Source organism: Camelus ferus, chromosome 27 (genome assembly GCF_009834535.1).
Source record: "Camelus ferus isolate YT-003-E chromosome 27, BCGSAC_Cfer_1.0, whole genome shotgun sequence".
In the NCBI taxonomy this organism is placed as follows: Eukaryota; Metazoa; Chordata; class Mammalia; order Artiodactyla; family Camelidae; genus Camelus; species Camelus ferus.
The window spans coordinates 987,675-1,010,843 of NC_045722.1; the positions used below are offsets into that span (position 1 = coordinate 987,675).

Consider the following 23,169-nt stretch of genomic DNA (forward strand, 5'->3'; position numbering starts at 1 on the left):
ATCTTGAGCAGGGAAGACTTTTTCTAGTATGACACAAAACAGAAGCCACAAAAGAAAAGCCTCATAAATCTGGCTACTATAAAAATATTTGAACTCAGATTTTGGATGAGGACCAATTTCCTTCATATGTGAAGAGCTTTTACAATCAATAAGAAAAACTAACAACCCAATATAACAAGGAAGCAAAGGATACAAACATGGTTCATAGAGAGAGAAACACAAGTGGCCCTTGAGCATATGAACAGACCCAACCTCATTCATCATAAGAGGAAAAAAATTAGTGATGTGTTTTCCTCTATTAGATCAACATCTACAGAAAAGTTTGGTAGCACTTTGCTGTCTGAGAATGGTAGAGAAACACGTGCTCTCATACGTGGCTGGTGTGATGGTACATTCGGACCTTTATATTTGGCAATACCCATGAAATACTATGCATGCATATACTCTTTGACACAGCAATTCTGTGTAAAAGGATGAGTTTCCAAGTTTATTCACTGTAACCATGTTTGTAGCTGCAAAGACTGGAAGCATCTTTATGTTGAACAGTATGGGTAGGAGATACTAATTACGTCCATCCTTACTGGTGTGTGGTCCTGCAGGAAGTAGAGGAGATGGGACTAGCGTTCCATGAGAGCACAGACGTCGGTGAGTATTGGATAGTCATCACTTCAGGGGCAGAGGTCGAAGTGAGACAGAATCAGTTCATCTGTGAAAAGAGTAGTTCGGGACATGGCTCCTCAAGGACAAGCACCGCATTTTACTCAGCATCAAGCACTGTGAAGGCTTTGGTGAAGCAATGCGTATCGAGGAAAGAGCTGGCGGAATCAGAGAGGCAGGTCCCAGGACAGGCGACGGGGAGAGGCGGGACGCCGAGGCGCTGCGACGGCCTGGAAGCCGGCGAGCCTGAGACCGCGCGGGGCGCCGGGACGGCATTGCTCAGCGCGGAGCCAACCCCGGCCTCGCGCCTCCACTGGGCTTCCTGCGCTGTGGGCAAGGAAACCCGCAGTCTCCCCATCGGAAATGGAAGGGCTCTGTGTCCTAATATTGGAGCCCGGCTGCCCTGCGCAAGCCCGCAGCCCCGCGGCTCAGACTGCCCGCGCCCTTCCAGCGTCGGTCGCCTAGGAGACGAGCGCCAATTCCGGCGGAGCGGGCGCATCCCCAAGGCCCCGCCCCTCACCTCCGAGGCCCCGCCCCTTCCCCCGCGGGGGGCACTGATTGGCCCGTTTGAAATGCGCCGGGCGCGAGCTCACCTGGGCCGCCGCGGCGTCTCCGGGCTTCACGGAGCGCCACGCTGAGCCGCCGCGTCCGGTTCCCCGCGTCCGCCGTCGTCGCCAGCCCGCCGAGCCCGGCGTCCCGCGCGTCTGGGCAGCGCGGAGCCGCCGCCATGAAGCCGGCGTGAGTACGGGGCGGGAGTAGGGGGAGCCCGCCGGCGGAGACCCCGCCCGGCGCCCGCTGCCGGAGTCGGGCCTCCTGGGCCGGGGAGTCGGCCCCGAGTCGGGAGAGGACCCGGCTCGGGTGAGCGGGGCGGCGGCCTCGGCCCGGGGACCCCCGGCGCCCGCGCGCTGCCCGCCTTCCGCAGCCCCGGCGGCCTGGGGCGCGGCCACCCCCGCGCGGGCCTGTCTCCTTCGCCCGGTTCCGCGGCTCAGGCGCGGCGCCCCGGACGCTCCCGGTCCTCCGGGCGCAGACGCGCGGCCGCTCTCCCGGCCCCTCGCCTGCGGCCGGGGGCGAGGTAGGCGCGCAGAGCCATGGGTGACGTCGTCGTGATTATCACCGTCACGTCGCTAGTCGTTTGCAACAGGCCAAAGTCGAAGTCTTTATCTTTGGGGGGGGAAATGTTGAATTTAAGTAAACCTACCATAATACTGAGCTTGTTTTATCTGGTGAAGTATGGGAGAGTATTTTAATTTACAGTCCAAGCCAATAATTTCACTTAATTTCGGTGCTACGTGTTTGTCTAGTCCAGATAGATGGGAGGAAGGGGGTGTGGCATGCTAGGGAAACGGTGAAATAAAGTTACCTTTTTCTACTGTCCCGACTTAAGAGCAAGGAATTGCAGTTTGGGGACCACATTCTGCTTGGGGACAAAGGATGACAGTTTTGAGAATGCAGTAATCACTTGTTTCTTGAAAGTAAAGACGTAAATCTTGGTGAAAGAATGCATTCCTCCATCTGCATTTTAATCATTCATTAACCCCTTGTCAGTCTGCCTTGGTGATGGACTGCTGGCACGCCTACGTAGATGCCTTTCGAGATGGGCGTGATCAGTTACCTGTGGAGTTTTCAGATTTGCAGTCTCTGTAAAATTGCTCAAGAAAATAAGGAAGCTGTTTTCCATATAGAACTATAAATAGATGTTTAAAAAAACCAGAATGCAACTGAGCAAATTTTAAAGATCTTACTGGCTTTATTTAACAATTCATGAATCAGGCAGCCTCCCATCCAGCAGGTAGAGAGATGAGCTGAAGAGCCGTAAAAATGGAAGACTTTTCTAGCCAGAAGGGGGTGGGACATGGGAGTTACACTAGCAAGGAGGAGATCGCTAGTGGCCAGGTGAGCATCCGTTAGTGGATGGCAGGGGCCTGTCAGGCAGATTGCCTCACTAGCGCTGACCAGGTGATTCCAGACTGATCTAAGTTTCTCCTCCCAGGAGAGGTGGATTGAGGTACTAAGTCTGATGACCTGGGGCTTAGCCCAGGTGATTCCAGTTTAGCCTGTTGTCTCTTTTAACAAAGCCTTAACAGGTACCTATAGTACCAAGAGCACCTCCTAAGCCAAATTTTCATTACTTTTGGATTACACATGCCACGAACTCTTCTACTACTGCAGTTTATTCTCACTCGTGTTATTTGGGGTATGGTGGTTGGGAGCCACTAAAGAATAATTTTATAAACCCTAGGAGGGTTTTCTCTGAATAGTAGGTGAGGTTTTTGTACGTTAGTGATGCACTGAAACGTGTCTGTGTCTATGTCTATGACCAGGAGAACTAAGACACCTAGGAAACTACCAGTGAAAAAAGGATCCCAGACAAGTCTGAAGGACCCCGTCGGGGTAAGGGCTCCCTGTGAATGTGTGTGTGTGTGCTCTCTTTAATCCTCTTATGTCTTGTGCATGTGCTTGGAAGGGAGGGAGATGTGGAAATGGAATCAAAGAACATTGAGCTAAAAGGCCTGCACTAAATTCTGGAGGCCTGGCTCCAGCTTTGAGGTCTTGTTTCCATGCAGGGTTCATCGGTCCAGTAAGAGGAAGTCTTTGGTTGTCGCCTGCATACTTCTGTGACTGCTCATAATGTGGAAAGTTAGATGATGCAGCATATTCTTTGACTGTCTTGGGGAATCGTTCATCCTCTCTGGGCTGGGGGGAACCTGCTTGGATAAACACCCTCTCCTGTCTAGGACAGTTGTCTAGTGGCTCAGGGCATGCTTCTTGAGGAGAGCCCAGACTCCATGCTCTTGGGGACCACGTTTCACAGAGACTCTGGCACAGAACAGTTTAACTCATATCACGACTACTCAGTCGCATGTGCTCCACTAGTTTCAGGCTTGGGGACTTTTAAAAGCAAATGGCAAACAGAAGAAGGCTGGTCTGCCCTGGGGTCCTCCGGGCCTCCCCTCACTCACACTGAAGTATGTCTGGGCTGCGCTGAGGGAGCCAGGTGCGCTGCACACACAGCTGAACAGGTCTCCAACTCTCACTGATGAAGAAGACTGCACCGCACGGCAGACCTGCCTCTTACTTATTAAGTGTTAAGCTGTCAAGTTTTAATTGACATCCAGTTCCAAAGAATCCTAACAGCTTTTCAAGTAATTCTCATTGTGTGATACGTTACTGATTTTTAGAGAGAGTTTTAATTTTATGTGCATTTAAAATTCTCTCATATCTAACACCTGTTTGCATTTGACCATGAACAAACTGGGTAGCAGGTTTTGGCTTTCATAGCTCTAAGCTTATATGTAGATCTCTTCAATTTAGAGGCCAAATGTTTGTTGAATGAATGAATGAAGAGTCGGAGAAAGTCAAACTTTGCTCCTGGAGCACCTTCTTGTATTTTCAGGTGTACTGTAGGGTGCGCCCGCTGAGCATTCCCGATCAAGAGTGCTGCATAGAGGTGATCAGTAGCACAACCGTTCAGCTTCACACCCCTGAGGGCTATAGACTCAACCGAAATGGAGACTATAAGGAGGTAATTCCTGTTGGAACCAACTGTTGTCACTTGATAGGTTCTTTGCTGAATGGTTCTTCCACTTTTTAAATTTAACAAAATTTGTGTGTTTCCACTTTTTTGAAAGACTTATTTACTTCACTGTAACTACCATATCTAAAGTGTTTCTAATTTCTGGGTCGTGCAGACACACCTTTGGTGTTCTGGAGTAGAAGACTGCTTTCAGAGGACTTCCTGCACTGGATATTTACTGCTTCTTAGAGCATATGTTAGGAATAGCTTGTTGTGGAATGATATGTGACTGCTAGTCAGTTACATACGTATGTAGTTTCATATATGGAGACAGAAATCACATTTAATAGGCACTCCATACATGTATCAATCTCTGATGAAGTGTTTTTATTTGTAGTAAAATGTTAAGCAAAAAGAGTTCAATTCAACAAACATGTGCTAAGCTGGAGCGTGGGAGGAGATTTTCAAAAACGAGTGAGACACAGTCCTTCCTTGCCTTTGTGGACCTTACGACGCAGATGCTAAACAAGTAGCCGTCATAAGTAAGACAGAAGGACAGGTGTGCTTAAAGCAGAGGACTCTGAGTGCAGAAGAAAGGACTCATCCAGGCTGTCCTCTCCTTTCGCGCTGCCTTCACTCTTGTGCACATTGCTCCGGAGAGGCTGCCAGACAACAGCCCAGCAGTGGCCTCTTTGCTGCTAAATGTGATGGCCATTCCTTGTCCTCATTATGGTCCGTTTCTCAGCAGCAGTCTGCTCTCCCCCCCAGCTCACGTTCTTTCACTGGCCGGCCTTTGTGGCTCTGCCTCCTCTTCCAGCCTCTAGACACCGGGGTGGGCTTCACCCAGGGCGCTCTTCTCTATGTGTTCTTTTCCGTGGCTTTAAACGTTTCTATGGTGGTAACGCTGGAATTTTAATCTCCAGCCTAAACTTTCCTCTCACTCTAGGCTTGAACATCCACTCCTTGGATGTTATGTAGGCATCTCAAATTTTACATGTCCAAAAGAACTCTTGATTTTTTCCCCTCTAGATCACTTCCTCCCTTGTCTTTTCTTCGCAGTAGGTAACACCATCACCTGTCTGTCTGCTCAAGCCCAGAACCTTGTCCCTATCTTTCTCTTGTCCCCCTCACATTCCCTCCATCAGTAGGTCCCATCACTTCTGCTCCAGGGTGTATCTTGACACTATCCCTTTATTTGTGTCTCCACTGCCACCACCCTCGTTTGAGCCTGTGCTTAATCACGGAGACCAGTGCTTCTCACACTGTCTGGTAAAGGAGCAGCGGTTTTCATTTCTGATGCACTGTGACTAATACTTCTGTGCAGCTTTGCCACAAGGGTCTGTTGGACGACAGCTGTCGGGCGAGTTACACAGGATGGCTTGTGCCCTGTGCGGTGACACAAGCCCCCTGGTCACACGCTGGGATGCCGCCGCCACGTGACACGGCTGCAAAGGTTCTGAGCATTTGCTCTCCGTCCTTGTAATAACCTCCCTGGACTGGAGACAGACAGCTCTCGGGGGGCTCTGGCCTGCTGACCACACTCCCAGTGGCGCTGACAAGGCTGCTGAAGCCAGCTGGACCCCCTGCTTCCACTCTGCATCTTCTCCTCTGAACCGCTTCCACAGAGCAGCCAGAGTTGCCTTGTAAAGCAGAAATCACATCTCACCTTTTCCCTGTTCAGAACCTTCTAAGGAGTCAGGGTTTTCATGGGCAAAATCCTGCTCAGTCTGCTTGCTGTCTCACCCTCCACCTCAGCCCATAGTGCTCGTCCAGTTCTGCATCCCTGGACAGGCTGGAATCCTGCCTTAGGGCCCTCCCTCAGCTCTCAGCACGATGACTCCTCGTCTGTGGGTTTCAGTTTAAGTATCACTCCTTCCGGTGTGTCCAGACCACCCTCCCTAGATGTGCACCCCCCCAGGTTCCTCCTGGTCTGTGCCTGCCCACTCTGCGCGCCCTCGATAGCACTTGTGCAGTCTGTGTGTTTATCTACTTGTCTGCCGTCTCTTTCCCTGGGGTCGTAGGTACTTCTGGGCACATGCACCTCATCTGTCCTGTTCACTACTTCGTAAACGTGCGTTAGACATGAACGAATGATGCTTCACGGAGGAGCAGGCCTCTGAGGATGTGAAATAGTTGAGAACTGACTGACTGAATTTTACTTCTTTACCAGGGTTCATTTCAAGGATGTATAAGCAGTATGCAAGGTTTGGGGGGATTCGAAGCTCGCACCGCCTTGTGACAGGGCGGCGCTGGGTGTTGGAATGGAAATGGCTTTGACACTGATTAGCTCCGCAGGCTGGGGCAAGTTCCTGCTTGCCCGAGTCTTCTTCACCTGGAAAAGGGGAGGGTCTGTTCATGAGGACTTGAAGGTCGTCTGACCGACCTGTCGGCACCACCCTGTCTGTCCTTCCAGTTCTTTTTGTGAACTCTAAAGCTGTTTACAGGATTGGAGTAAAAATTATGCAAAGGTGAGAGTGAGCTGAGCTGAAGTAGGTGTGGGGTCTTTAACAAGTTATAAAGTGAGCCATAGTAGTTAACAGTGCCTACATCGGAGGCTGTAAAAGTGAAATGACTCACGGCCAAGCCAAGGCAGTGCCTGGGCTGTGGTTGGTGCTAAGTGTCAGCTGTTATTGCTCTTGTGTATTTAAGTCCTAACCCACACATGTCTCTCTTTGGGGATGAAACTGCTAATTTTAAAAACATAAGGGTCATGATACTGATATCTGAGCAGGTTGAAATTAAAGGGTGTAAAACAGGAAAAAGGGAGGCCTCATGACAAAGGCTATAATCCATAATAAATTCTGGCGAGTACTCATGCACCAAATAACTTAGCCGAGGCATTGTGGAGCAAAACCTGCAGGAAGTTCAGGAAACCCGCAGGGGCAGTTGCAATGTCTGCAACCTAGCAAAACGAGGAAACAGCAGAGAAAGAAAGAACTCCAGTCCCTGGACACCTGGAGTACTTTATATACCCCAACCCCCAATCTTATTTTCCAAGTAGGATTTGGGTGATATTTTTGATAATATGGTTATACTTTATAACAGTCATATTTTGAAAGAGACTTGATAATTGAAATACTGCTTTTTTAAAAGTCACAATTAAAAATAATTATTTCATATTAACTCAGATGAGATTATATTTACAGTTAATTTCTAGTTTTAAGAGAACAGTACATCCAAACACTTTTATATTGCTATGCCATTTTAAATGACACCTTTATAAAGAAACAGCAGAAAGCAGTAAGAGTGTATGAAGTTAGGGTTGAGGATTTTCACGTCGTGACTGAATCGTAATACTTTTTAATCTTGTCACTTAATTAAAACAAAATCAGCCGTAGTCTGTGAAGCATTGGTGTACCTAAGACCTTTCTATATTCTCTTCAGGAGTTATATCTGTAAACATTTACCAGTTTATAATTGGTATAATTTAGGTCCATTTTGACTTTTTTAAAGGTTCCAAGTTTAAAGACTATTCATATTTTTTCTTTGCATATCTAGATCTAAGTGTTCAGAAGAAACACTTGAATATGTTTAAACAGATGTATTTCTACCCTGGATGTAGTAGAGTCCTATTTGTGTGCTGCTTATATTTTTCTCCACAGACTCAGTACTCCTTTAAGCAAGTATTTGGCACTCACACCACCCAAAAGGAGCTCTTTGATGCTGTGGCTAACCCCCTGGTCGAGGACCTTATCCATGGCAAAAATGGTATGATTCTTGGGGTTTTGTTGAATTTTCCTTTTTCTCCCCCTGCGATAAAACTTAAACATTTGGTTTATATTTGGCCTTGAACTCAGGGCTAATTTGTCTAGGTGGTATTAAATCTGCTTTTTGAGCTAGTTAATTTCAAGTGTTTTTTAATACACTAAAGAAATACAAGCGGAAGACTTTAAGATAGACCCCTGTGTGACTTTGAATAGGTGACGGTGACTTGTGCATTGTAGGTCTCCTCTTCACATACGGTGTGACGGGAAGTGGGAAAACCCACACCATGACTGGGTCTCCAGGGGAAGGAGGACTCCTTCCGCGCTGTCTGGACATGATCTTCAACAGCGTGGGGTCGCTGCAAGCCAAACGATACGTAAGTGTGGTTCTTCTGAGTCCCTGGAGGGCACAGGGACCACGACGCCTGTGGATAAAGCGGTATTAGGGAGAACTAAGGCGTCAGATACGTTTTGAAACCTTTAATATGTTTGAATATTAACTGTTTCTTACTTCTTAAATATATATATATATTTTTTTTTAATATTTAAGTCAAAGTCTAAAAGTCACGGTCTGATTTCGCCCCCCCCCCTTCAGGTCTTCAAGTCTAATGACAGGAACAGCATGGACATACAGTGTGAAGTCGACGCCTTACTAGAGCGGCAGAAGAGAGAAGCCACGCCCAACCCAAAGACCCCCTCTAGCAAGTGAGTGGTTGCGTCTGTGCAGCTCTGGCCTCCAGTGGTCTCAGGCTCAGGGACTGGGGGGCACGAAGTGAAGCAGCTGGTCTGACAGCTGACTCGAGTGAGATCGAAGTTGAGGGACGTCCTTAAGTACGTTTCTTTGCTCAGATGCTCTGTTTGGTTTTGCACGTGCTGCCCTGGAATCACTGTTTAGAGAAGGGGCCGTCCTGGGTGGGAGAGGGTGTGAAGCCTGAGCTGTGTGTTGGGGAGGACGTGGGAGAGCTGCTGGCCCAGCCATGAGTGTGAACAAAGCCACTCTGGGCATTTCTGCTTCTAATGGCAGGTCGTTTGGTTTCCCCTTGGGATCACTGACTTCTAGTGTTGACTTACAATGTATAAGGTGAGACTTTTGGGCTTTTTTCCCCCTGTTTGCAGACGACAAGTAGATCCAGAGTTTGCAGATATGATAAATGTACAAGAATTCTGCAAAGCACAAGACGTTGATGAAGACAGTGTCTACGGTGTATTTGTCTCTTATATTGAAATATACAATAATTACATATATGATCTCTTGGAGGAGGCGCTGTTTGACCCCATAAAGCCTAAGTAAGTAGTGAAGAGACTCCCTCCTCAGCTGCCTTGCTTTGGGGAAGTCACTTCACATCAGGGAGCCTTAGTTTTCTCAACTACAAACGGGGATGAAGCTTGCTTTTGTTTTCAAAATGAAGTATAACTTGTGTGTCGTGCAGCTGGTACTCAGAGTAGTTCTGTTATTACTAGAAATGTGGCTGTGTTAGGAAAACCAGCGGGCTCAGACACCACGAGTAGGATATTCAGCTTAGACTTGGCTTCAGTAACCTCTTGGCTCTGTGCTGTATTCTGGGAAGGGCCTTACCTGTATCAGGAAGCGTCCCTACACGTGCCCTCGGGCTGCCTGTCAAAAACCTGACACTTGACGTGGGGCGTTTGTAGCCTCTCATCTGTGTCTCGGTGATCTGTGCAGAATGGAGCCTAGAGCCATTGTCTGCATAACTCACACTCACAGACCTTCCGTCACTGGTTATAAGGAGTGACATCTGTATTGCTGTCCCACCAGCGTTACAGACTGTCCTTTAGGTTTCCTTGGGTCTTGCCCTGCTGAGACTGAAGACCGATGACAGCCTGGCATCACAGGCTGCATTTGTGCCAGAGCTGATTCTGGAATCTCTAATACTAGGATCTTGTTCCTGAGTTGATGGTTTTGCTCTTAAGCTAAATGATCTTCAGCGTTGTCTTCGTTAGGGCCTGTCAAGACATAAATAATATGAAATCCTGTGTTGTATGTTTAGCTTTTGTGCGTGTATCTAACTGAATATTACTAGAGGAACAGCTAGATTTGGAAAACCATTAGACTGAGAGCAGGTGTCAGTGTATCCACTTTTATTTAAACAATTTATAGACTAACTACTTTCCTATTTGTTTCAAAGTGTCAGTTGTCTGTATCCATTTTCTTAACCTTTGGTGATGTCACTCATTGCTACTAGTTTCATGTCTGCACATGTGCCAAGCTTCTGCTCGATTTGCTCTAAATGAGATGACTTTCTAAGGCACCACCTGTCTTGGTTTTATTAGGCAAAGGAAGACTTACAAATGTGACTTGCATGCTTCATAACCTCTATGGTAGCTCCCTGATTAAACTCACAGAATGCTTATTTGGCACTGAATTCAGAGTTTATTTGTTAGGGTCACATTTAACCTGCTTTTTTTGAGCTGGTTAAGGTTTATTTTTTAATACAATGAAATATTACAAGCAGAGGATATCTAGGGTACGACTCACTGTCACGTACTCTGGACTGAGCGTGTTGCCGTGGGATGGCTGCTGTGGAGGCAGTAACTGACCCCTTATTCCCTCGGTAGGTGGAACAGCTGCAGCACGCCCGTGAAGAGCACGGATTTTGTGTATGTGACGGGGCTGGTCTTGTCTTAAGGAGAAGGGTGCAGTTATACTAGCGGTTGGCATCTGTGGCTTGTCTGCATGTAGGTGGCTTTTCATTGGCTCTGGCCTGGCTGCTCCCTCTAAGCCCCTCCTTGCTTCCTGGAAGATCCGCCGTTTACGGAGTCCTGGTGGCTGTAGATGTCTCTACCCCCGCCGTTCACCAGGCTGAGGCCAGACAGGCAGCACCTTTCCCATCCTTAGCCCACCACACAGACTAAAACTTGACTGGCCACTGAAAGGATTGCCACTCCTGGTATATACCAAACTCTTTCTGAATTTGCTTTTTGTTGACACTGAAGTCAGAACTAGCTCTGTCTGTCGATCTGTTAAAACCAGGAAAATGCTAGATTTTGATGCTCACCCTGTGCATGTGATGGTGCTGTCCTACGACTTTGATCGCTAATTGTTTAGTAAGTGTCATTTCGTGTGCTTTGTTAGAACAAGTTAGAGCAAAGCTTTTAAAACAAAATAGATTCCTGTTATGTAACTAATCTTGACTATATTTCCTTATTCCTGTCCAAGTGTAATCTTCCTGGAGTCTCACTCAGGCTTATTCCCATCATGAGAATGGATGTCACGCTGCCTTGTCTTAAGTTGCAATATTAGTATCGTGATTCAGGAAGCATCGGTGTTTCTCTCTCCCGTAGGCCTCCACAGTCCAAACTGCTCCGGGAGGACAAGAACCATAACATGTACGTTGCAGGGTGCACAGAAGTCGAGGTGAAATCCACCGAGGAGGCTTTTGAAGTCTTCTGGAGAGGTCAGGAGCGGGGCGAGAACCACAGATGTCTGAGATGATACACATAACCCTGAAAGCTGCCACTCCAAGTTGACAACAGTACTTTTTGGTTTGGTAGAAAGAATGTACACTGAAATGACTGGGTTCCGGTTTGACCAATGATTTCTCTGTCACCATAGGCCAGAAAAAGCGACGAATTGCTAACACACATCTGAATCGTGAGTCCAGCCGTTCCCACAGCGTGTTCAACATTAAGTTAGTTCAGGCTCCCTTGGATGCAGATGGAGACAATGTCTTACAGGTAAACTTGTAACTTGCGGAGTTTTTCCTGTTCTCAATCCTTAATTTTTGGAATTAGGGTTAAATCCTAGAGGTTTCATTACAATGAATATTACTCTAGAATTAATATATGCGTAGGTGATGACATTAAAAATTGTTTCGTTAGGAAAGTTTTGAGAAACTGGTTTTAAATCTTAGAACCTAGAATTTTGCTGTGAAAAAGGTTTACAAACCTTTATAAATATTTAATAGAGGTGATTAAAAAAGAATATGTTATGACTCATTGCTTTATCTCTGAAGACTTATTTTGTGTGTGGAAATTCAGTTAGTGGTTGCAAAACGTCGGCAGCGAACTCCCCAGGGCCGGCACAGCCCAGGAGCGGCCAGGCCTGGATCACTCTTCTCTTGGCGGACGGGCCAGTAGGCTCCCATCTGCCACTCATGCTTTGCTGCTGGCTGTCCTGGCACAGGGCGCACGTCGTCAGTAGTGGCATTTGAGCCTGAACATAGTCACTTAATACCTTTATGCTGTTAAAGCGTTGCTCCATTTAAAACACATCACGAAGGTTTCTGGGTAGCAGAGGGCACAGCCTGGCCCTGAAGACCGCCAGGGTCTGAATTCTGATTCCGAGTCGTTGCAGTCACTGACTGCAGTAAACGCCTCGCAGAGCCGTGAGGGTTGAAGGAGGTAGCACGCACAGCTTAGTCCAGTGCTTGGCTTACAGTCAGCACTCGAGGAACGTCAGCTAGAAAATGCCTGTGAGTTAAGCCTCCATGTATCTGCTTTCCTTTGAGTCACATCTTGTGTTATGTCAGCGATGGTCTCTTGACTTCCTTATAAAAATTACTATAGTATTAGGAAGCTCTTAGATTATAAAATTATTAGCTATCTGGTTATAGAAATACTTAGGACAGCCCTGCTGTGGACTGTTGGGCAGGCATTCACCGAACCCCTGCTGAGTGCTAGGCACGGTGCAGGGTGCTGGAGATGAAGGGGTGAGAGGCAGGGGCCCTTCTCTCCTGGAGCCCACAGGCTCACGCGGAAGACCAGGCAGGGGCAAGTAACCGCCACTGTCATGAGGGCGGGCGTCACGGGCTCTCAGCAGATCCTCCCCCAGGTCACGGGTCCTCTGCCCCTCCTGTACGTTTTGTATTGTGCAGACATACTCCTAAGACTTGATTTGAATATATTTAAAGACACTTATGACTCAGTTATGTTACTGGCATTCTGCTCTTCCTTTCAGGAAAAAGAACAAATCACTATAAGCCAGCTGTCCCTGGTGGATCTCGCTGGGAGTGAGAGAACTAACCGGACAAAAGCGGAAGGGAACAGACTACGCGAGGCCGGTGAGCGCGCGCGGCTCCGTCCAGCTGTGGCTTTGGGGCCCTGTGGGGCCGGTGCGTCTGCGCACCGATGGGTGGCTCATGCGTGACTGTTCGTCAGTTTGACAGTTTGGAGGCTGAGTGGTCAGTGCTTTTTTTTTTAGTTACGCTGTTTCCGTATTGATACATTACAACACACTGATGTCTTTAAGAATGCGGAAAAGTGACTAAAATATAAGTTATATTGGCAGTTTTTTATATCTATGGCTAGTAAGCCAGTACTGGGTCCCTTAAATTAAGTGATTTCACATTTATTCCAACATTCATAGTGGTAAAAACCAGCTTCTGAAGACAAGAAAAGTGAACACAAAAACCACTCAAAAGGAGACCTGTATGGTCTTTGCTTTGCTTAACTTTTCACTTAGTACAGCCATTCATGGCATGTTGTGTGTTAGTAACGTTTGTGGAGTGCCGCTGTGTGACAGGAGCTGAGCACGGACACGAAGGACAGAGCCCTGCCCTGGCGTCCCGGCTAGTGTGTGTAGGGGGAGCCGGGGCGCCTGCGCGGAATGTGTTGTGGGGGGTGACCGCCCCGTCCAGCCCGGGGCTGTGCGCGAGGGGGGCTCCGAGGAAGAGCTCAGGGAGCTGATGCTCCAGTTGAGGCGTGAGTCTGAAGAAGGGCAGGATGAAGGGCATCGTCCCTGAGAAGACAAGGTGGCGTCCAGGCAGCCGAAGCGGAGGGCGTGGGCTGCTGAGCCGGGAGGCAGGAGAGCAGAGCGCAGCCGTGAGGACGTTGTTGAGCCTGCAGCTTTTCCTGAAGGAGCAGTGGCGGCTGCCAGTCACTAAAGGACCAGTGTGCGCCGTGCTGTCTGCTGCACGTGGGCTTGATTTCTTGTGTCTGCTTCTCAGGACTGTGTCAGACCCGCTTCTCAGATGAGGAGATGGGTCGGGAGAGGCCCAAGTAGGTTTCCCACGGTTAGAGCCTGATTCAAACCCAGGCTGGTGGGACTCTCAAAATTTGTGTCTTTCTGCTGTTACACAGCCTCTTAAAGTCAGCGAGGGTGATTGGTCTTTTAGAAAGATCATTTTCCCAGAGGCAAGTCTCAAGTCTAGAGCGCGAAAGGAGTGGGAGCCTTCTGTAGTGATTCCGACGCACGACCGTGTCGCCTGGAGGCAGAGGTCGCCCGCAGTGAGAGCTAGTCAGGAAGTAGGTCCACCTGGGTGTGGAGAGTCAGGGGGAGAGGATAACACGACTCAAGGAAACCTCGATGGAGGAGCAGCTGGAGGTGCAGCGTGCGCAGTGAAGATTTTTGTGTTGGATGTACTTCAGCTTGTTCAAGTGCAGGTGCCTAGTCCCTGGATGCAAAGGAAGGAGAGGGATTTGACTTGAGGGTCACAGGTTTCGGTTTTGCCAGTAAAGATGTGACTGAAACAGTGGGGGAGATAAGCTGAGGGCAGAGCCTCGAGGACAGTAAATCCCTGCGGTGACTGCTTTGTAGCTACGTGACTAAACACACACATTACACGTGTGTCTAAGAAGACCGAGCATCTGGAATCCGGGTCACGAGGAAGGGTTAACCTTGATGGGAAAGCAGCTCAGCTGGATTGGAAGGAGGGTGGGAGCCTGAGGGTTCTGACGCTTTGGAGAAAAAACCAGAAAGGACTATTGTGTCCCATCTGGATGAGGAACGGGGGTGCCGGAAGTTAGGGGGTGAGACTAGAGGAGGCGGCGCGTTGGCTGGGCACAGGACAGCCTTCTGCGTGCCAAGGCTCAGGGTGTGGCTACAGTGGTAAAGACAGAAAGGCTGACTGGGCTCGAGGGGGTCAGGCCCTCTGGCGGCACGAAAGAGTGCCCCTGCTCACAGACCCCAGAGTGGCCAGGAGCTGGCACGTCCCAGGAGCATTTATTTGCGGGCAGCATCGAGGAACTAGGAAATGCTGCTGCTCCCTCTGCTCTCCACTTTATAGGACTTCGGGCTTTAGAAACAAGCAGGTCTTCCCAACAAGGCTGCGGGGAGCGCCTCCCGTCTGGGGGACAGAGGCGGGGCGGCAGGGCTCCGCCTCGGGGGCGGGTGAAGCCTGCGGACCTGCTCAGAGCTGTATTTTAGAAGTGGGACATGAAGTACAGAAGGAAACCAATTAGCCTGAAATGCGCTGTTAAAAGTCCACGTGAAACCTTTGCTACATAGTAACGTGTGCTTTATTAATGCCCTAAAACCTCACCAGCATGTCTAACAACTAGGGAAGTTTGAAGTAGTAATGAACATAAATATTTACTTCCCGTCCACGCATGCAGACTCCCTGAAATGCACCCATGGACTCCATGGGCCCCAGGCTAGGAACCCCTGGCCATCAGGGAAAGAGACAAACGGGTCACTCTGAGAGGTCTGAGGACGTGGGAAGTCTGTTAACGGGAGACTGTTAACGCGGTTTGAAAAGGAGGAAGGACACTGGGGGCTGGGGTCAAGGAAGAGGAAACACAAATCATGGACCATCAGGGAGGTACAGATAAGCTCTGAATTTTGAGAGGTCTCCAGGAATGAAAGCCTGGGGGAGTTAGCTGACCTTAATCAAGGTCCCAAAATGAAAACAATGTTTGTGTACTTTTGGGGTCTGTGCAGGTGGAGCCTCCAATACTGGAGGCCCGATGGGTCTGTCAGACCTGCCTTGACTCCGGAATTCAAATGAGCAGTCAGGACTAACAAGTGAGCGGCCCAGGAAGTCCCTGTCAGATACAGAGGGGACAGGCCAGCCGGCTCCTGAGACACCTGCCCGTAGGAACAGGAGCCCCTGTGGGAGCGGGGGGCCCTCAGGATCCGGGTGGAGCCAGCTGCGGCCTGCCGTGGTTGTGCTTGCGAGAAAGTATTTACCGTGAGGCGATTAAACACCTGCATCTAATGTACTCTGGGAGAATTTAAGATCTGGAAGAAACTATGGCTCCTGAAGTATGATGTTGCACTCAGTGGAGAGTCTTCATGGCAGAATCCCCGAAGGGTGGTGTGTACCTGCCAGATGCGGACAGCTCTTTAAACTGAGCCACTAAAATCTGTCATTTGCAATTTCCATCTAGTCTCATGAAGTAGGAATTTTACAGGCAACCAGACCACGCTTTAGCTACTCCACTGTTGTCTTTAAATGTCTTCTCTGCCTTTTTCCATCAGGTAACATTAATCAGTCACTGATGACGCTGAGAACGTGTATGGAGGTGCTGAGAGAGAACCAGATGTACGGGACCAACAAGGTGAGCGGCAGCCTCTGGGCGTCTGTGGGCTTTTGTCTGCGTGCGCTCTGCCTGACGTGCTCGGATTTGGACGTATTTACAGATGGTCCCGTACCGAGACTCAAAGCTGACCCACCTGTTCAAGAACTACTTTGACGGGGAAGGAAAAGTGCGCCTGATCGTGTGTGTGAATCCGAAGGCCGAGGACTATGAAGAAAGCTTGGTGATTTTAATGTCTTTATCCCATATAAAGTCTTTACGTCTCTATAGAGAAAACAACTACTTGGATGTGAAGAATGGGATTCTGAGCGTTTTAAAACCTGACACAGAGCCGTTAGTGACAGACGTGAACTACTGCCCCGTCCGTGACCGTCGCACTGACTGGCTTCTGAAGGGGGACTTGGGTGTGCTGGTGTGTAAAGACTCTGTTTTGTATCCTAGCAAGTCATGAGGTTTGCAGAAGTGACCCAGGAAGTTGAAGTCGCAAGACCAGTAGACAAGGTCATATGTGGTCTGACGCCGGGGAGGCGGTACCGACACCAGGCCCGCGGGGGCGCCGTTGGAGATGGTATGAGCTGGTGCTATATGTCATTTGCCCACTAGTTAATCTGTCTCTTTTTAAAAACATCTATTTCACGTAAGAGAGCTGTTTAATTTCCTTTCCCCTTAGAAACAAGTGCAGAAAAAATCTGAACCAAAGTATAAATGAGACTTCTTTTGTTATATACTATATGGAACACTTCTTTTCCACGTTCCCTTTTTTCTAACTCACTTTTAAGGAGGTATTATGACCGCCATGGACACTTAGTTGGGGCTCTTCCCATAGTGTTAGCATTATCTGAATAAGCCCTTTCTCTCCTGTGTAACTTTTTATGACTTTATAATTCAATACAGAACCACTGGTTTCAGAAGTGGTTTTACAGAGCTTTCCGCCGCTGCCGTCCTGTGAGATCCTGGATGTCAATGACGAGCAGACTCTCCCCCGGCTGATCGAAGCGCTAGAGAAGCGGCACCGCCTGCGGCAGATGATGGCCGACGAGTTTAGCAGACAGGGTAAGCGCAGGCCTGCCTGCAGCCGCTGCTCCAGACGTCTGCGGGGAATCCGAGTTCTGTGGTGGCGCCGGTCTTCAAGTCAGGGTTGCCTTTTCTCTGTACTTAGCGGTGCTCAAGGCATCATTTTATATTCCAAGAAAGTAAAGCAAAAGAAAACAGTGGGTGTGAATTTCTCCCTTTTAAAAATTAAGTGGGCATAGCTCAGCGGTGGGGCGCATGCTTAGCGCGTATGGGGTCCTGGGTTTGGTCCCAGTCCCTCCATTAAAATAGAGAACTAAACCTAACTACCAGCCCCCCAGCCGGGGCTGGCCACAAAGCACAAGGAGCACGTCTGCTTCCGCTCCTGCTGCTGCTCGTTTGCAAGGCCCCTCACGTGCACCACATCGTGGTCACTGTGTCCTGGGCCAATGACTCAGTCCTCTGTTTCTCAGCTTCCCTGTCTGCAAAGTGGGGGCTGTAACTGCCCCCACCTCAGAGGGCGCTGTGAGGATAAGTGAGGTGGTGTATGAAAGTAACGCAGGACAGCGAGCAGCCTGGCCTGCAGGGGGTGCTCGGTGAACGCGCCGGCTGTCGTCTCTGTGAGAAGGAAGAGAGAAGTGGGGTCTGAGCCCCCGTTCTGAAATGAGCTGTGCTCAGAGAAATTAAACAGCTTACCCGCGCCACGGAACTACTGAGCGGTGCGCCAGGGGTTTCAGCTCGAGTGTAGCTGTTCTTAAGTCTGGTGTAACTTCAGGCTTTGCATTTGTTCTGAAGCAAATCATTGCCCCATGAGGGCTGGGAAGGGGGTGCTACAGTGCAGAACGGGTCAGCCTTGGTGTTTTCTCAGTGATAAACCTGACACTCCTATTTGCGTCTGTCTGAGAATCACGTGATTTCCTTCCAGCCTGGTTTTCTGATTACAGGCTTTCAGAGGGATGTGGCGAAGAGCTACGTTTTATATAAGTCTTGGTTAATAAAAGGCGATTTCATTGCTTCTGTTTTTGGAATCGGAGTGAACTTGGCCCTGTGCTTCTGTTTCAGCTATTGCTTTTAAAGCTTTGTTGCAAGAATTTGACAATGCTGTTTTAAATAAAGAAAACTACATTCAAGGAAAACTCAATGAAAAAGAAAAGGTGATCTCAGGACAGAAATTGGAAATAGAACAACTGGAGAAGAAAAACAAAACTTTAGAGTATAAGGTTGGTTCTGGCGTCATCATAACGGGGGGTGTGCTGGCTGCTGAGCGCTGCTCTCCCCCTTGGCCATTCTCTGTGGGCCTGCAGGTCCCCGGGGTGATCACGTGGTTACTTACTAATCTTCATCCCATCCCCCAAAAGAGGCAATGTGAGTGAAAAGCATAAATGAGGTAATACATTCTTTAATTTTATGAGACTTTAACAATTGAACTTTAGCTTTGATTATAGCTTCTTTTTGACTTACTACTGTGTAGTGTGTTCTCTTATTTACTGAGGATCACTGGGAGGGTACACACTCATTCTAGAGAGAAGCTAATCTCACCCAGTACGGTGGTTCTCTGTTCTGAAAATAGGCTAAAAATAAAATTTTAGGCCTTAATTTTAGGGGAAAGTAGTTTTCATATGAAGTCAATTATAACCTTGTCTTTCGCCTCAGTGAGGAGCTTGTTTAAAAGTTCTCATTTCTAGAAGCAGAGACAGGCGTTCAGAAATTTTAGAGGAAAATGCTTTCTCCATGGTGGTTCTTTCCAGAACTATGTTTGCGTACGGGGACTGTGAGATTATCTCAGAGCTGCATGGGAGGTTTACAGATGCAGGACATAACGCTTTGCGTCCCCAGATGGAGGTTCTGGAGAAGACCGCGGCCATCTACGAGGAGGACCAGCGCGCGCTGCAGCAGCGGCTGGAGGCCCAGGGCCAGCGGCTCCAGCGGCAGCTTTCCGACAAGCGCAGGCTGGAGGCCCGGCTGCAGGGCATGGTGACCGAGACCTCCATGAAGTGGGAGAAGGAATGCGTGAGTGCCCCCGCCGGGCTCCTCTCCGGGGCGGCGGGGGGGGGGGGTGGTGGCGTCAGGCCGCAGCGCTCCGGAGCACTGCGCTCGCTCGGGGGAGGGCTCCCGCGGTGGTGCCCCCAGCAGCCCCCGCTCAGTTCCTCTGACTTCCTTTCTCTGCCTTACGAGTCATGACTGACTAGCACTGTGAGGAGCCGAGAGCCGCGGTCTCCGGGGAGCCGGCGCCGCGTGGGGTCGCCGAGTCACAGTAACACTGCCGTTGATGGTCTGTAGGAGCGGCGGGTGGCGGCCAAACAGCTGGAGATGCAGAATAAACTCTGGGTGAAAGACGAGAAGCTGAAGCAGCTAAAGGCCATTGTTACTGAGCCCAAAAGCGACAAGCCGGAGAGGCCGTCTCGGGAGCGGGATCGAGAGAAGGTGACTCCGAGGTCCGCTTCCCCACCCCCCGTCCCGGTAAGTCGTCCGAAGCTGTGCGGCCGCGTAGTGTGGGCAGTCTGTTCAGATGGCGTGACTGTTTCTGTGAAAATCAATGGTTTGCTTTATATTTCTTACACTTCTCAAACTTCTATTTATAAATATTTAAAAATTTAGTATAAACACAAATTTAGTATAGAAATTAATAATTTAGTCCAACTTATAATAATGTTGTCTTCATGCCCTAAAATTATAGAAATGTAATGAATTGTTTCTCCCGGTTTTTCAGTCTTGCTCACTAACTTCTCTTCGATTTTTCTAGCTTTCTAGTAACCATATTGCTCAGGTTCCCAACGGCCAGCAGCTCATGAGCCAGCCCCAGCGGCACAGGCGCTCTAACTCCTGCAGCAGCATTTCTGTAGCTTCCTGTGTTTCCGAGTGGGAGCAGAAAATGCCTCCGTACAGCTCACCTCTCGGTGCCACGTCCATTGCAAGGCGTAGGCAGCAGGAGCCAGGACAGAGCAAAGCCTGTGTCGTGTCAGACAGAAGGCGAGGGATGTGCTGGACTGAAGGCAGGGAGGTGGTCCCTTCACTCAGGACCGAGACAGAAGTAGAAGAGGACCGCTGCCGCGGGGTCAGTGCCCCTTTACAGCGCCGGAGCAGTAGACTTTAGTCTTGTGTTGCTTTTGTGGCTTGGCTCAGAAAGTGCGATGGAAAGACGGGTGAACGCCAGTATAAGCAAAGTTTAAATTTTTCGGTTAATTTGAAAGATTAAATCACCCTGAAACTGAGGCTTCACTCTTCATCTGAAAAAGCCTAAACCTGTCTGGCACAGAACCTCTGCCTTGTGTTCCGGGAACGCGGGCCAGTGGGCATGGCCCAGAGTCCTCCGTGCCTTTCAGCTGCACAAACTGATGAGCGCCCACAAAATCAGCAACTGAGTGTCTTGGGGAACATTTTCCAATTTTCTTTTGGTTCCTCTTCCCCAAGTTAGGTTTTTTGCTGTTTTTGAACGTTTATTTTTAAATTGCTTTCCCAGACTTTTATTTTGAAAATTTTCAGACCCAAAGGAGAGTTGAGAGCGTGGGACAGCACCGTCTCCCCTCTCACCGAGGTTTACCAGCTGTTAACAGACTGGTAAACATTTCCTTTCTTGAACCTTTGACAGTAAGTCATAGACTTTATGACACTTTATTGCTTAAAAAAAAAAAGCGTGGGGGGACTGTCCTACATAACCAAATCCTCATTGTGGCTAAGAAAACTAACTCTGAGTTCACGCACGTCCCCCGGCTGTCCCGGCAACGGCCTTTCTTTTCCAATCTGGTCCTATCAAGTGAACGCACTCACTGCATGTGGTTATTATCTCTCTTTAACCTCTTATATAAAACCCTCCCCTTTTGTGATTTTCATGACACTGACTTTTTGAAGAGTCCAGGCCAGTTGTTTTTCACATGCTGAAGGAAGGTTTGCATGTCCAGTAATTACTTTTAATCTCAAGACCTTTATCTTAATTTACAAGGACTCTCCCTCACTCAGGGGTGTTTAAACAAATTCATGACTATATTCTTCCTAAGGACTGAGGTAGGGTTGTCCTTTGAATCTGAGTAAGTAGACACGTTAATACTGTATATATTTTTTACATTTAGTAGAATTTTAATGTATCTTTTAGAATTTTTCTTCCAAACAGATTAATCTTATAGTAAACATTTGCTTTAGATTTTCCTGTTGTATAATTTAGGGTACAGAAACGTTTGATTTATGTGGCCTGCATTCCTGATTATTAAGGAATGATGATGAATTGCAAGGCATTTAGCAAGGCAAATTAAGTTGCTTAAGTTCTTTACTTTAAACCTTTTTAGGGAGCAAATTATGGTGACTGGTCTTTCTGATCAACTCTAATCCCCCTTCGTGCAAGTTTGTAGACTGAAAACTCTTCGTGCCTGCTTACGCTTGGGCGACATCTACCTAATTAGGCTCCGGGGTATTTAAGAGGATTTGCTGGTGATCCTTTAACTTCTCTGAAATCAAAAATCTCTTTAGAAGTGCAGCAGAAACGTTGAGGCTAGTATCTGTGCATCTAGGATTGCTGTTCCAAAATTATGTCAGGCAGACTGAATTTACACTTCAGAGAGGAAGAAATTTTAAATATTTATTTCATATGTGATAGTAGAGTGTAAGGACTGTCATCTTTTGGTAGCTTGTTACAGAATGTACTTATTGCTAACTGTGTTTGAGAAAACTCACATTTACTACATGGAAGGTCAGGAGAGCCCCTTTCTTTCTTGTTCAGTTGAGCCATTTTCAGAATGGGAAGCTTCCGGCTTGTCCTGAGGCCCGGGCATCCTTAGCGCAAACTATCGCCTGTGGTTTAGTATCATGCTCTGTCGCCATTGCTTCATTTGTTTCTTGAAACTGTGCAGGGAAAACTCTTCCGTTCTCCAGAGTTGCACTTTGAAGTCAGATGTTCGCACCTGACCAGCTATGCAGGCTCTGACCTGTGGCAGATGGTCTCATTTGCTTTCAGTTTTGCAAACAGAAGACGTTTGCAAAGTTACACAGATAAACTCATTGCTTCAAACTGTTAACTATGTTCTGTATGTGAATTTTTTTTTCTTAAGCTGAATGTGCTAAATTTAACTTTCCTAAATTTACATACATTTTACTGGAAGGATCTAGCTTTTTTTTGTACGATAGAGACTGATTTGACACTATTCTTTATCTGGTTCTTGGAACCTTAAATATTTGGGGGGAAAGTTGGTATGTTTTGGCCATTACTGTGTTTGAACTCTTCAGGAAGTTCTGTTCCGAGGTGTTTAAAGTGCTCAGAAGAACGTTATTTCGTCATTTACATTCTTCTAGCAGTTTATTCGTGGGACTCTTACTACACCTCATGTTCTTTGGCATTTTGTGCTCTGCAGCTCCATCGGCATTTTTGGGGGGGGGGGTCCTGTTTTGTAAAAGGAATATTTTCTCTTTTGTTTAGAGGCCTATGGTGTGTTTAGGGCTTTTATTGATCTTTTCGAAGCTTTGAACATAGTTGTGGACAAAATAGGTAACCTCACAATAGCAGGCACAAACACTGGCTTTTGATGGAGAATGCAGAATCAGTTATTCGCCCTGAAAACCACCTACGCAGCAAAGACCAGCAGAACCTTCCTTCCACTCTTTGTTTGAAGGGAAGCTCCCTGGTAGAATATATAATAATTACACAGCTGGTATTAAAAGATGTTTGTTGCTTTTGTGTTTAATACAAAGAGAATATTTAAATTGCTTGAGTAACATTTAGCTTTTGAAAGGTTCATGCATTTGTCTTGATATTGTAGCCAAACCTGCTGCACTTCTAATGGTACCCTGAAATTAATTCTGGGTTGTGCTTGTTTCTTGATTCCTCTTCCGACCTGATCAGAACGCACCACCAATTCGTCTGAGACACAGACGGTCGCGCTCCGCAGGAGACAGATGGGTAGATCATAAGCCCGCCTCTAACGTGCAGACTGAGACAGTCATGCAGCCACATGTCCCTCATGCCATCACTGTGTCTGTTCCAAGTGAAAAGGCCCTAGCTAAGTGTGAGAAGTACATGCTGACCCACCAGGAACTAGCCTCCGATGGGGAGATTGAAACTAAGTTAATTAAGGTAAAAAC

General features: G+C 48.0%; 1 protein-coding gene across 9 annotated transcripts in view; it reads left to right on the plus strand.

Annotated features, from left to right (window-relative positions):
- Nucleotides 1-441: 441 nt before the first annotated feature.
- KIF23 (kinesin family member 23) overlaps nucleotides 442-23,169 on the plus strand; it is a 29,815-nt gene continuing 7,087 nt past the window's right edge. The window contains exons 1-20 of one of the 9 annotated variants that reach the window (XR_004315725.1): nucleotides 444-1,395; nucleotides 2,979-3,048; nucleotides 4,052-4,180; nucleotides 7,774-7,879; nucleotides 8,116-8,252; nucleotides 8,471-8,580; nucleotides 8,992-9,162; nucleotides 10,453-10,494; nucleotides 11,179-11,291; nucleotides 11,450-11,571; nucleotides 12,794-12,896; nucleotides 16,034-16,113; nucleotides 16,196-16,315; nucleotides 16,534-16,660; nucleotides 16,987-17,145; nucleotides 18,166-18,323; nucleotides 18,940-19,113; nucleotides 19,384-19,563; nucleotides 19,847-20,158; nucleotides 22,931-23,161. Coding sequence is in view for 8 of the 9 variants with exons in the window: in XM_032469271.1 (XP_032325162.1) it covers nucleotides 1,385-1,395; nucleotides 2,979-3,048; nucleotides 4,052-4,180; nucleotides 7,774-7,879; nucleotides 8,116-8,252; nucleotides 8,471-8,580; nucleotides 8,992-9,162; nucleotides 10,453-10,494; nucleotides 11,179-11,291; nucleotides 11,450-11,571; nucleotides 12,794-12,896; nucleotides 16,034-16,113; nucleotides 16,196-16,315; nucleotides 16,534-16,660; nucleotides 16,987-17,145; nucleotides 18,166-18,323; nucleotides 18,940-19,113; nucleotides 19,384-19,563; nucleotides 19,847-20,158; nucleotides 22,931-23,161 (2,655 nt within the window). In the remaining variant the exon portion in view is untranslated. Of the gene's footprint in view, nucleotides 1,396-2,978; nucleotides 3,049-4,051; nucleotides 4,181-7,773; nucleotides 7,880-8,115; nucleotides 8,253-8,470; nucleotides 8,581-8,991; nucleotides 9,163-10,452; nucleotides 10,495-11,178; nucleotides 11,292-11,449; nucleotides 11,572-12,793; nucleotides 12,897-16,033; nucleotides 16,114-16,195; nucleotides 16,316-16,533; nucleotides 16,661-16,986; nucleotides 17,146-18,165; nucleotides 18,324-18,939; nucleotides 19,114-19,383; nucleotides 19,564-19,846; nucleotides 20,159-22,930; nucleotides 23,162-23,169 lie in introns of all 9 variants that reach the window. The other 8 variants (XM_032469271.1, XM_032469274.1, XM_032469272.1 and 5 more) reach the window with 8 other exon arrangements.